Source organism: Gopherus flavomarginatus, chromosome 12 (assembly GCF_025201925.1).
Source record: "Gopherus flavomarginatus isolate rGopFla2 chromosome 12, rGopFla2.mat.asm, whole genome shotgun sequence".
Taxonomy (NCBI): domain Eukaryota; kingdom Metazoa; phylum Chordata; order Testudines; family Testudinidae; genus Gopherus; species Gopherus flavomarginatus.
In genome coordinates this window covers 37,330,022-37,343,919 of record NC_066628.1, presented here as the reverse complement: position 1 = coordinate 37,343,919, position 13,898 = coordinate 37,330,022, and the positions used below count along the sequence as shown (strand labels likewise).

General features: G+C 52.5%; 1 protein-coding gene across 3 annotated transcripts in view; it reads left to right on the top strand.

Moving 5' to 3' along the window:
- Positions 1–13,898, top strand: part of ITGB4 (integrin subunit beta 4) — a 55,475-nt gene that overhangs the window by 16,427 nt on the left and 25,150 nt on the right. For all 3 annotated transcript variants that reach the window (XM_050919109.1, XM_050919108.1, XM_050919112.1), the window contains exons 7-17: positions 971–1,142; positions 1,882–2,145; positions 4,446–4,535; positions 4,725–4,847; positions 8,679–8,846; positions 9,550–9,626; positions 9,882–10,093; positions 11,078–11,181; positions 11,645–11,743; positions 13,346–13,475; positions 13,676–13,798. In XM_050919109.1, coding sequence (XP_050775066.1) covers positions 971–1,142; positions 1,882–2,145; positions 4,446–4,535; positions 4,725–4,847; positions 8,679–8,846; positions 9,550–9,626; positions 9,882–10,093; positions 11,078–11,181; positions 11,645–11,743; positions 13,346–13,475; positions 13,676–13,798 — 1,562 coding nt within the window. The remainder of the gene's footprint in view (positions 1–970; positions 1,143–1,881; positions 2,146–4,445; positions 4,536–4,724; positions 4,848–8,678; positions 8,847–9,549; positions 9,627–9,881; positions 10,094–11,077; positions 11,182–11,644; positions 11,744–13,345; positions 13,476–13,675; positions 13,799–13,898) is intronic.

Here is a 13,898-nt window from a genome sequence, read left to right as displayed (position 1 = left end):
GTCAGGGAATGGCAGTCTGTCTTCTCATTGTCTCCCCCGCTCCTCAGTCTCCAGTGATCAAACCCCTGTCCCAGTTCCTTCTCTTTGATAACTGCAAACTTCTCCTTTCCCGCCCTCCGCGCCGGTGTCCCCCAGACACCATGGCTAACGCCATCTGCTGCCCATCCTCCACGCCAGTGTCTCCCAGACACCATGGCTAACACCATCTGCTCCCCACCCTCCGCTCCGGTGTCTCCCAAACACCTGGCTAATGCCATCTGCTGCCCACCCTCCGCACCGGTGTCTCCCAAACACCACGTCTAATGCCATCTGCAGCCTGTCCTGCCACAAGGCCACATCGGCCCCACACCTTGGGTCCAATCCTGGGCTTCCCCTTTCCTACAACAACAGATTCAAGCCGCACATTCTCTCATAGAGTTCAAGGCCGGAAGAGACAAGATCATCTAGTTTGGCCTTCTGTACATCACTAAACACCATCCACACACTTCCATGCCAAGCCAAGAACCAGAATTAGACCAAAGTATTACCACCCTCAGGAGAGTAGCCGACTGGGAGCCTTCAGAGTCCTACGTGATCTTGCTCCCACTCATGTCTCTGCTCTCTCTGCCAGTGCTCCCAGTCATCTTACCTCACTGCTCCTCATGTCACTTTTTGGACCTCTCAGCGTCATGCCTTTGTGCTGCTCTGCCACCTGGAAAAGGAGCTCTTCGTTCTGGGACCACCTGTCTCTCCTGCTTCTAATCCTTCTCTCTGCACCAATACCTCCAGGGATCTCCTCTATCATCTCACCAGTGATCCTCATGCAGGGCCCTTCCTTGCAAACCCTCTTGTCCCATGCCTTGCCATGGGTTGCAGGGGCAGTACCTTGCTCTGTGCCAGACACGTTTACAGCACCATATGTGGTAATCTCTTGATGACTCCGGTCGCCAAGCCCCATTTGAAAGCCCTTGCTTCCCCTTTTCTCCATCAGGCTGCGAGAGCCCTGGAGGGACGCCGACTCACCCTTCTCCTTCAAGAACGTCATCCACCTGACCAGCAACATCAGTCATTTCACCCAGGAGCTGATGAAAGAGCGCATCTCTGGCAACCTGGATGCCCCGGAAGGAGGTTTCGATGCCATCCTGCAGACGGCTGTTTGCAAGGTGAGCATGGAGGGGGCTGGCTCCTTTAGATGGTTTGTGTTGTTTGGGAGAGAGACAGCAGGTGGGATGGGTGACTAGCAATGTGGCTAACCTGAGCCCAGAACTCAGGGCCATACCTGGTTGAAGCTACTGCTCTCCCAGGATTGCCAGTTCGCTGCACCTGCTGCTGTTGCTGAGAGAGCTTGTCTCGTCTTCCTGGAGTAAACTGCACTGAGAAGGTGCCTCCAGTCTGCGGTGCCCCCCTTGGGTCCCCTCACCCTCCGAGCTGTTCCCTTGTTCCTAGGGTTGTGTGGATCTGCTCCCCAGAGGCCAGCATGTCATGGCAGCAGGTGTTCTGGCTGGGGAAACGGATATTTCCCTTATCAGTAGGCTAGTGCCCTGCCAGATATATCCAGTAACAGCCTGCTTCTCCACTGCGGCTGGACCTACCTGGACCACCCCAGAGGCTCAGTGGGATATGTGCACTGGGGGAGCAGGGAAGGGAGTTAATCCTTTCACCTCTGTCGTTTTTTAATTCCCTGGGCTGCGTGGCAGCTGGACGTGTGCACTACCGGTGAAGGCGGGGATTATGAACAGAGTCAGGTACCCAGAGACCCCTTAACTTTCAGTGAGGAGTCGGGTGCCATGCTCTAAAAAGCTTTGCCTGCCACCGCTAGCACACTCGCTTGAGACTGGCCCTATGCATTGTGTTTGGGCAAGTGAATGAAATGCCCCACACCCTCCTTCCCTCTGGCCCTAGGAGAAAATTGGCTGGCGGACTGACAGCACTCACCTGCTGGTGTTCTCCACTGAGTCCGTCTTCCACTATGAAGCTGACGGCACCAACGTCCTGTCAGGGATCCTGCCGAGGAATGATGAACAGTGTCACCTGAACCGAGCGGGCATCTACACCTACGATACCCGTCAGGATTACCCCTCCGTGCCCACCCTGGTGCGCCTGCTGGGCCAGCACAACATCATCCCAATCTTCGCCGTCACCAACCACTCCTACAGCTACTACGAGGTGAAAGGGCCAGGCGGGTAGACGGCTGGGTGGGAGGTACCTATGTGTAGGAGCCAGACTGGGGACGTGCTTCCTGGGAGCTGTGTGGTGCAGAGGCTAGCAGGGAGCCTGCCAGCCACATGCATGGCGCTGCAAACCAGACAGTCAATGGTCTGGTCAGCGGTGCTGACTGGAGCCACCACAATCCCTTTTCAAATGGGTGTTCCAGTCGAAAACCAGACACCTGGTCACGCTAATCATGGGACCAGATAAATACCTCAGAGGGAGAGCAAGGGAGGAAAACTGTATGGATGCTGAATGGAATCAAATCTCTGTCAGGGGACCCACATGTCAGCCTGTAGTTTGGCTGGTCAAGGTGGGTGAGGTAATACCTTTTATTGGACCAACCTCTGTTAGTAGTTTGGCTGTGATGTAGCAAAGGGGGTGCTGGCCAGGAATTCTCAGTCGGAATGATTTTCCAATGGAAAATGCCCTTTTTTCAAAATTTTTGAAATTTTCTGTGGGGAAAAAATTCAGTTTTGCCAAAACAATTCCACTTTCCATCAGGAAAATGGCAGCTTCTCGGTTGGAAGGCTCCTGTTCATTTCACTTTCTGCTTTCAGACAGGCAGCTAGCAAGCCAAAATATTCCATTTAGGTTCTCTCAAAATGGAATATTCCGAGCACTCTCCTTAGTTGGCAAACTCTGGCATTTCCCCTTCCCCTCGAGTCTCTCTCCCCTCTCCTGCAATGGAGCAAATGGGCCATGCAATGTGACACTGCTAGCCACTCTGAATGGGGCGTTGCAGCTCAAGGAGCAAAGGTTCCTGTCTTCAGACATGATAAGCATCAATGGGAGCTGCAGGTGCTCAGCGTTTCTGAACCTGGAGCCTTAAATTTCTTCCTTTGGAGGACTCCGGGGAGGGAGAGGGGCACATGTTCCTCTCTTCTCTGACGCATTAAACCACATCACTTAATCTGCCTTCAGCTTCAGTGGGTACCAGGGACTGTGTTACCCTGATCAGTCTGGACCGGTTCAAGGCTGCCACTGAGCACTATCAGATTCACAGGAACCCCCCACTCTGACCTCCTATGGGGCTCGATGCTGGTGAGCAGGGCTTGAGGGTATGTTTTTTGGGTAGCAATGAGTACATCCAGTGGCTGACTAGGTTTGTCTCAGGTGTGTTTTTCTCCTGTGGGGATCTCTGGCTCTGTTTTCCTGCTGAAGGTATTTGAGCTCATTATGAAAATGGGTCTGAGACATAAGGTAGGTGTCTGAATGTCTCCAGCTGCAGAGCCCAGGTTTTGGTTTGGCTTATTATGGAGATGGGGGACAGCTGTCAAGTTCTGATCTGGATCAGAACCTTTCCACAGTTGACTGATGGTAGAATCCAGGCTTTTCACTCAGGCCTCACTCTCGTTCCACCTCTAGCTGGTTAGTGAAATGCTACTGATGTGCCTGTTGTGTTAAATGAGAGGAAGATCTAGGGAGGCGTGTTGTGCAAATGTTTGGCTAACAACAGGGCAAAGGGAAGAATGGCTTTGTGGATAAGGCACTGGACTGGGACTCAGGAGACCTCCAGTCTGTTCCCACCTCTGGCACAGACTCCCTGAGTGACCTTGGGCAAGTCACTTCATCTCTGTGCCTCCATTTTCCCACTTGCAAAATGGGGTTAATCACCCTTCCCCCACTCAGAGGTGAAATTCATTCTGGTGGTGTGGGGCCCATGCACTGCAATGGCAAGTGTCAGAGAAAAGCCTACACTAAAGTGGGGAAGGCATGGGGTGCAGAAAGGAAGAGGTCCTTCTCACTTCTGGGCATTGATTAGGCCACCCGCCAAATCCACCTCCCTCTGGACTGAGCGGGCTTGTCCTGCTGGGTTTGTCATGCTGATGAATGCGGGTGGAGTGGGAGGGAATTCAGAACTACAAGATCCCATGTGCCACCTGTCCTGTGCATAGAAAATTGATGTTTTGAAGGTGCCCCCAGCCATGTCCCACTGTGCTTCTTCACTGTCGTTTTGTCTGGAGTGATGCTCGCTCTGAATCTGGAGGTGAAATGGGGGAAGCCGCTGCTTTTTATTAAGAACTGAATTAAACTACCTGAGCAAGATCGGGCCAGGGATGTTTTGCTTTAGGCTGGCTTCAGAGAAATGCCATCAGCTCCAGCACAAACTCCCATTGGCTGTTTGTAGCCTGAGGGCAGGGCTCTGTTACCTTTGCTGCTGGTTTATGGAAATGAACCCTTGCACGGGTGTCTCTGGAACCGCAGTGTTCCTGCAAGGATTTGTGGCTTAGCTTCCTCTCCCTTTTGTTTTGCAGAAGCTGCACAAGTATTTCCCCATCTCAGAAATTGGGGTGCTGCAGAAAGACTCCTCCAATATCGTGGAGCTGATTCGCGTGGCTTTCGAGGTAAGAGATGACCTCTGGGGTGTCGGTCTAGCTCACAGAATCAAGCCACTGGGTAGGGGGAGCATTCTGCCAGGGGAAGAGCAGTGGGGCCCTTTTCAACCCCCTGGGCAGGCGAGAAGGGGTGGCGTGGTTGGGTTATGCACTGAAGATAAGTGCTGTTGGGATCTATCTTTTGTTCTTCCATCCCAGCGTATCCGTTCCAAGATGGACATCCGGGCTGACTCAGTCCCGAAGTCCATGAAGACAGAAGTTACCTCCTTGAAATATAAAAAGACAGAGTCTGGCTCGTTCCATGTCACCCGCGGGGAAGTGGTAAGTCCTAGATTGAGCTTCTGTCCATCTGTAACAGTTCTTAGGGTGCCCAGGGTTGTCAGTCACCTTGTTACCTCCCTACCTCCAGCGTGAGAGAGACTTGCTTGTGCTGCTCTGGGTGTCAGCTCCCTGACACCACCAGCTGTCAGCCACCCAAACAGTATTTCTGGGCTATGCCAGCCAAACTTTGCCTTGCTGGTTACCAGTAGATGCACCTCACTCCAAGTCCCTGTGAAGCGATCTCCTGTTACATCCAGCCCCTGACACTGAACGCTCACAGAAATGACCAGGTGTGCTATCCCCAAGAGAACACTACGCACAGTTTGACCGGTTCAACACAAGACCAGCTCCTATAGGGCATCAGAGCACTGAGATATATTTATAGTGAAAACCATCTGAAGTTTATTATTAAAGATTAAGATTGAAGAGACGGTGAGTAAGGATAAATGGAAACAGGATGGTTAAGTGTAAAACAAAGTAGAGCGCACTTCCTGGATCCATGTGCAGCTCCTTGTAGAGGCACCGGCTCCGGGGCTGGAGCTACAGGCACCAACTTTCCAATATGCCGGGGGGGTGCTTACTGCTCAACCCCTGGCTCTGCCACAGGCCCTGCCCCCACTCCACCCCTTCCCGCCTCCTCCTCATAGCCTGCTGTGCCCTCACTCTTCCCCCCAGTCTCCTGCATGCCACGAAACATCTGATCGGGAGGCGTGGGGAGAGCTGCGGGTAGGTGGGAGGTCCTGGGAGTGGGCGGGGAGGGGAGCTGATGGGGGTGGGGGCTGCTGACGTATTACTGTGGCTCTTTGGCAATGTATATTGATAAATTCTGGCTCCTTCTCAGGCTCAGGTTGGCCACCCCTGTCCTAGAGTCTAAACATAACAGAGTAAGCTTCTGTCTGAAGAAGCTGATCTTGCCCAAAGCAGTCTTCCAGCATCTCCAACCATTTGGCCAGGATCCCCCTTTCATGAATGAAAAAAGCGCTGTCCTTTTGCTTCCTCAGTGAAGGTTAAAGAAGCATCCTTTTGCCTTTTTATATCGCCTCCTCCTCCCGCAAATTCATTGTTTGACCCCAGAGTTGGGATGACCCCTCTTGGTGTGTTGTCTTTGTCTGCAGCTGGGGCACTTCCATTGTGTTTGCTTACAATGCTTAATTTACACATCAACCTAGGCAGACGAGTCCACATACATCCTTTGTCTGGCAGCAACTTGTTTGTCAGCCCTGCCTTGATTCAGACTTTGTGAACATATGTCCATGGTACAGTACAGACATACGTAACTTTTTTAAAATATCAATTGTATGTACACATCACAACAATTATGAGGATTCCTGTGACATAGGATTGCCAATTTTGTAATATTTAAAAACCGGACACTCGAGCAGGAGTGCCGGAACCAATCCTTCTCTGCCCTTTCCCCCGCAAGGGCCTACCTCTGCCCCCCAGGCCTCATCCCTGCCCTGCCCCTTCCCCGAGGCCCCCTCCTGCTCTGTCTCTTCCCCAGAGACCCTACCCCCATTCGCTCCTCTTTCCCCTTCTCTCCCCCACTCCCTGTAAGGGTCAGGAGGGACTTGCCTGGAGCTGGGACTGGGAGCTGCAACCGTCTGATGCAGGTGGGAGGCAGCCCTGGCTGAGTAGGGACTGGTGCAGGTGATGACTCAGCGGCTCTCCCACATGCAGTAACCAGACTTTGGGTGTCCGGTCAGTAGATCTGACCAGACGCCATCAGGTCCCCTTTTCAATTGGACTTTAAGGTTGAAAATCGGACACCTGGCCACCCTACTATGACATGAGCCTTTATTAGAGATCTCATGTGACATCATTTATGGATAAATACCATGAAAGCCATGTGCTAATGGTTGGGAGTTTGTCAGGCCTGTTAGGAGTTGCTGTTATGCAATAGTGAACCCGTTGCCAGTTGGCACTGAGTGGCTTTTAAGGTCACACCTCTTCCTTTACAGTAGGGTCAGCCACTGGCTGATCTGCAGGTGTCAGGTCATAACCCTCTTGCTTGAACAGGGCATCTGCCATAATATTTTCTCTTCCCTTAATCTGCAGTTTCCATGCCATGTTCTTGGAGCATGTTTGGAATTAGTACCTTGGGTTCGATGCAGCCACACCAGCGGATATCGATCTGTCAGGGTCCTAAACCTTCTGTTAATAGACTGGGCTTTACCGGTTTGACATCCCATACCAGGGCCGTCCAGAGGATTCAGGGGGCCCCCGCCACCGAATTGCCACTGAAGACCCGGCACTTCGGCTGCAGGTCCTGGAGCAGAAGGACCCTCCGGCCACTGAATTGCCGCCAAAGACCTGGAGCGGAAGAAGTTCCTTGGGCCTGGGCCCCATGAGAGATTTCTGGGGCCCCCAGTGCTTCAGGGTCCCTGAAAAACTCTCGTGGGAGCCCCTGTGAGTCCTGGGGCCCCGGGCAAATTGCTCCACTTGCCCCCACCCTCCCAACGGGCAGCCCTGTCCCATACAATGGTATAACATTCTTTTTCCATGACACAGTCATTCTGTTCAGTGGGTGTCAGTTTTTTACTTCAGAAAGCGACAGGAAGCTTTTCATTACTTTCCCCCGTTTGCGTCACCACTGCACCCAAAACCAGTGTCCGATGCATCAGTGCATAGTTCAAACATTTTGTCAAAACTTGGACTGGGCAGAACAGGCTTTTCTGACAGGATTTTCTTTACCTCATCAAAACCTTCCTGACAAGCTTTTGTCCCCACCCTATTTTGTTTGGTTTTGGCTTTTGCACAAGTCTGTGACTGCAGACACAATGTCACTGAAATGTGCACAAATCAGTGGTAATAGTTAACCAACCCTGTCAAAGACTGGACTTGTTTTTCAGTCTGGGCTGTACACAAGATAACAGTGGATCAGGAGAAATTTGGCCACCTCCTAACCAGTGTCCTAAATAAAGAACTTCAGCAACTTCTGTTTTACATTTTGACACCTGCGTCTCTGAGTTTTGTTAGCGCAGTGCCCAAGTGGTTTCAATGATCTGACCAAGAACTGCTAAACAGTGCAATGTCGTCAGTATAAACTCGGGCAAAGTCTTGTAGCTCGTTTAACACTTGATTAACAAGCCTCTGAAAGGTGGTTCCTGCATTCCTGTGCCCTCTGAGAACCCTCATGCCATCTGTCTTGGAGGCTTAGCTGGCCCGCATCATCATGGTATCTGAGCACCTCAGTCTTCAGTGTATCCATGCTCACAACACCCCTGTGAGGTAGGGCAGTGCTGTTATCCCCATTTTAGAGAAGGGAAACTGAGGCACACAGACTAAGTGATTTGTCCAGGGTCATGCAGGGAGTCTCTCCCAAAGCAGGGAAATGCACCCAGGTCTCCTGAGTCTCAGGCTAGTGTTCTAACCACTGGGCCATCCTTCCTGTCTTGTGTAGGTTAGCAGCAATTTTGGCATGTGCATGTTCCTGGTGTTATCAGAGTAATAGCTGGACTTAAGCTCCTTGGAGCAGGGACAGTCTTGTGGTGTGTTTCTACAGCACTTAGCACAGTGGGGTCCTTCATTTATTATTGCAGCTTCCAGGTGCTGCTGCAATACAGATGAATAATAGTGGAAGGTACTTTGCAGGCCGAGCCTGTACAGCCAGGGCAAGAGAGTTCCCCATCATTCATGTATTGTCCTGGAAAGGGGAGAGCTTTTATTTATTTATTTATTTATTTATTTTTTAATACCTGTCTCCATCCTTCCCTTTACAGTGTCCGCAGCCTCTCACCTCCAGGCCGCCAGTTCAAATCCACCAGAGCAGCGGCTGGGTCTAGAAGGGCTGTTTGGCCATTGGCAGCTAACAAACGGGTCTCTTCTATTCAGGGCAGCTTCAAGGTGCGTGTGAAAGCTCATGAGTACGTGGGTGGGGAGCACGTCTGCAACCTACCCAAGAAAGAGCAGCAGGGGGTAATCCACATGAAGCCCTCGTCTTGGAGTGACAGCCTGAAAATTGACGTCTCCGTCATCTGTGACGTTTGCCCCTGTGAACAGGTATGGAGGCTGCGCTCCCACCATCTTCGGTTCTGGGGGAAATCCTGGGACATTTTCTGCTCTGATACAGATCTGGGATTGTAAAGAATTGGCTAGTGTGTGTGAGCACCACTCCCCTCTACTAGATGGGATCCTCACTGCTTAACTGTGTGTCATATGCCCCTTGCAGCTAATGGAGATTCTTCTTTAGCTCAGGTAGCCAGCGTTTGTGCTATTTAGAGCAGGAATTCTGTCCTTGCTGTGAATGCACAAGTGGCTACGGTGAGCAGCGTAGTATCAACTGCAAAGAGCTTGGTGGCTGTAGATTTGTTTCACCATTGGGGATCTGGGGGTGAAATGGAGTTTACAGATGTGTCTGCTCGGGGTGCTGCTGGCAGCGTCTCTAGGCATTTTGAGGGAGGCTTCCCAAGTGAAGTGAGTTTATTGTTCCCAGCTTCCTGTGGAAAAGATTACCAAGGAGACATTTTGCTACAGCCCTGTGCACAGAGCCAGGGATACAGAACCTGCTAAAAAGAGCTCCCCTCACATCCTGCTAGAGATCTGCCCACCCCATACCTGCCCTCTCTTCATGTGCGCTCAGGGGGCCATCAGCAGAGGGTCCTAGAGACTCTAGAGCCTGCTAGTCTGTCTTCTAGGGACATGTGACTGGGTCTGAGTCCCTGGAGGACGGTCAGTAACGTCCTACTCTCTTTCTCGTTTACAGCAAAAGATGGTTAGATCGTCCATGTGCAGTTTCAACGGGGACTTCGTCTGTGGGCAGTGCGTCTGCTACCCAGGCTGGTAAGGATCCTGTCCAGCGCTGCTCTGTAGGGGACCCAGTCCTGGAAGCCTCCTCCTCCGGGCTTCAGTTATCAGTGGAGGTCAAAAGACCTTGGCTTAGGCTTTCTCACCCTGTATATGGTGGCTGCTCTCTCTGTGGATGTAAATCTCTCCACTGGGTCCCATGCCAGGGATCTATCTCCAGATAGGGCCCGTGGTGCCTCTGGCTTCTAAGGTCCCTCAGTGCGTGTGTCTGTGTCTCTCTCTCTCTGCCAGGCGAGGGGACATGTGTGACTGTTCCACAGCCTCTTCCAGTGACAACCAGGCCTGCATCCGCCCTGGAGACTCAGAGCCCTGCTCGGGGCGGGGCGAGTGCCTCTGTGGGAAATGCCAGTGCTATTCTGAGGACCTGACCCAGCGCTACGAGGGTGACTTCTGCCAGTTCGACAACTTCCAGTGCCCACGCACCTCCGGCTTCCTCTGCAATGGTGAGTGGGGGCCGAGAGGCTGGCGCTTGCCTGCCTGAGACACTTCTGCTAGCTGGCCTCGGGGGCTCCTGCAGCTCCTTTCCTTGGGGGCACTGCCCAGACAGCAGCAGGTGCAGCACGGTTTTGGTAACGAAGCAGGCGCAGAGCTTTACCATTCACACCCCTCAAGACGTGAGCTTCAGCGCCAGATGTGAAAATGCCCCACAGTGCAGGAATTAGATCCGACATGTTGAGTCAGGACCCATCTCTTCAAAGAGCTTTTCTGAACAGTAATTTCCTAGAATGGCTGCCAAAGCTTGTCTACCAGCCCACATGACCCGGACATCCCTTGAGAGTTAGAGCTAAATACAAATACTAAACACAACACACAGCCTGGCTTTCAGCCTGCACCTGTAACAAATCTTCCTGCTCATAGTGATGCTGGGGAGAGAACCCTGGACATGGGGCTCTGAATAGAGAGGCCTCTGCTCCTTGAGCTAAAGGAGATTTTCTTTAGCTGGCGGCAGCAGTAGTACTAGATCCTTTTATGCACTAAGAACCAGACACTGGAGAGAGACATGGCCCCACACACATCCTGAACCAGAAGGTTACACTGCAAAGCACAAAGAAGGGAGTGTGCTTTGGACCCAGGGCCCCAGTGAAGGATCAGTGCAGCTCAGGTCTGATTAGAGCCCTGGGTCCTGACCCACCTCTCACTGAAGTGGATTGAAAGATGCCCACTGATCTGAATGAAACTGGATCATGCCCCTGGTCTGTAATCAGTATCATCAATTGCTTCTTCACACCATGCTTGCGACTGTCCCTTTTCCTCTCCCCCAGGAGACAAAGCCCAGCTATCTAAGATACAGTGAAGGAATCCTCTAGGGAGCAGCTGGGATGGCTCATGGGACTGAGAGTCGAAGGCAGGAATATCCTCAGGGAATCAGGAGCTAGAGATGCCGCCCAATTCAGCACTCACCTGTAGCATCCGCTCTTTCTCTGCAGATCGTGGTCGCTGCTACATGGGTCAGTGTGCATGTGAAAGTGGCTGGGGGGGCCCTGGCTGTGAATGCCCCACAAGCAATGACACCTGCATCGACAGCAAAGGGGTAGGTTACTGAGTGCAGGATTATTCCATGTAGGAGCAGGGGAGGGCAAAGTAGGTGGGGGCTGGGTCTGACTTTCCTGCTGCCCTGGATCCAAACAGTTCGGGAATCAGAGAGAGATCTGGATCCAGTTCAGCTGGGGCGCTGGATGGCCTGAGAGAAGCAAGTGTGGCTGCGGGTGGCACGATGCTCTTCCTAGCCCAGTGCTATCCCATGAGTGGGGGAGCTTCTTCCTGACCCCAGCTGATGATCAGCTGCCCTGACACATGAGGATTTGATGGACTGTGTCATTTTTATCCCAGCTGTTGTCACTGTGAGTAAATGCTGGGGATGTGTGGATGGGGGAGAGGTTGACAGGGCAACACCGAAGGAGAGCCACTGCTCTAGGACCTCTATTACCAGCAGCGCTAAGTGAGGGCTTATCAGTAGTGTCAGAGGCTGATCCTGGCCCCCTTTACTTCTGCAGGGGATCTGCAATGGCCGTGGGAGATGTGAATGCGGCCGGTGCATCTGCGACAAGCCTTCTCGGTACACTGACCTCACCTGTGAAATCAGCTACTCACTGGTAAGGCTCCAGTTCAATGGTCAGAGACCAGTACTCCTAAGGCAGTGGTCGCCAACCTTTTTGTGGCCAGTATCACATTCATGTCTTCAGAAGAGTATGGCGGGCGCCAACAATTTTTCAAGGCTTATTTTGTATTTGTACATTAAATAATACAAAAAAATCATATTTAATATTACATAATATATGAATCCAGAAAGAAGAGAGAAGCTGGAGAGAAGCCGCAAGGACAGAGAACACTGGCACCCATAGCCCCAGAGTAGTCTGTCCCCAGCAGGGGTGGGGCCCTGGCTTCTCTCCCCTGCTGGGCACTAGGTGGGCCCCATACCTGCCTGGGACTGAGAACACCGGGGCCCGCAGCCTCTTGCCCCGGAGTTCTCTGTCCCTGGCAGGCGCAGGGCCGCAGTTTCTCTGCCCTGTGCCTGCAGGGAACAGAGAACACCACGCCTGCAGCCTGATTTCTCTGTCCTCGTCAGATGTGGGGCCTTGGCTTCTCTCCCCTGCTGGGCACTAGGTGGGCGCCATGGCACCCGCAGGCACCACGTTGGGGACCACTGTCCTAAGGCATCACCTGTCTGCTCACAACCTGGATCCTGAGCCTCTGGGGGAACGTGGGGCTCTTGAGAGGGCTGAGGGGGATGACCCCAAATAAGGCCAAGAGCACATACAGGCCAGAAGCAATCCCCTGCGGATCATCCTGCTCTCTCCTCAGGCTCGTTAGAATGATTTCCATCCTGGGACAGCAAGGCTGGTGTAGCTGCTGAATGGCCACAGAAGGCTCTTAGCCAGGTCTATTTAGCTCACAGATGCTGTTAAACTGATAAATACAACAGTATACCAAAATCTGCATTTACAGGAAGGGAGCATTCCTAGTGGTTAGAACATACGTCTGGGATTGAGCTCCTGGCTTCTATTTCTGACTCTGAGACACTTAACTGCCACGTGCCTCAGTTTCCCCAATTTTAAAATGAGGAGTATACTTCGCTACTTCTCAGGGGTGTGGAAGACTTAAGTTGTTAATGTCTGTGAAAGCTCTCTGAGATCCTCAGATGAGAGCTGCTACCTTAGGGCAGAATATCAGTGTAGATTATTTTACTGAGATGGGGCTGATTCAAAACCCCAGATCTAAATATCTCCTACGTTTGGGAAAGTTAGGCTCTGGGTTGCAGTTTTGATCCAGAGCCAGGCTCTGTTAATACACTGCATGCACATATGCATGTGTTTGAATCTGGGGTTTTGGTTTTGCTCACTATAGAAATCAGGAGACAGCTGCCAAAATTTAGATCTGGGTTCAGATTCCAAATTCCACCTCCAGGCCTGAAAGGAAAAGCATCCAGGATTGTTCGGGATTTGTTTGAGTCTGTAAAGGGATTTGTACTATGCTGAGCTGGGTTCCCACTCACCTTTTGCTGCAGTCACTCTTTGTATGTCACCGCCACACACTTTCACGTTAGTTCCCACCCCAGTCTGATGTCCCCGCTCCACCCTCGCCCTTACGCTGACGATGAGGGCGCATGAGTGGTCTCCAACACTCATCCTTCAGAGTCCGACGTTGTCCCTCCCTCTCTCCCCCTCACTGTCCGATGTCATGTCTCCGGTGCACAGGGCGTGCTGGGGGTGTGCGAAGACATTCGAAGCTGCGTCCAGTGCCAGGCCTGGGGGACAGGGGAGAAGAAGGGGCAGAAATGCAAGGACTGCTCTTTCAAGATCCAGATGGTGGATGAACTGCAAAAAGGTACCGAGCCCTCGGCCTGCGGGTGTCCAAGCTCTGTGTGTATCTGACGTGGCTTCCCCGAGCCCAGTGTGTGTGTGTGTGTGTGTGTGTGTGTGCGCGCGCGCGCACGCACAGCACCTAGTACAGTGGGGCCCAATCCCAATGGGAGCCTCTGGGTGCTACCTCCCATAACAACAGTCGCACCCTCCCCCTCTCTCTAGCAAAGGAGGTGAATGAGTACTGCTCGTTCCAGGACGAGGAGGACGACTGCACCTACCGCTACACGCTGGAAGGGGATCCCAGCACGGTGCACAACAACACCATCCTGGTGCAGAAGAAGAAAGGTGAGCGGGGCCCTGGTGGGGGGAGGAGGCGTGTCTAAGGCTAGCAGGGCCTTGTGCCCACGCCAACCGCTGATCACAGCTTGACCTCTCTCTCTGCCCC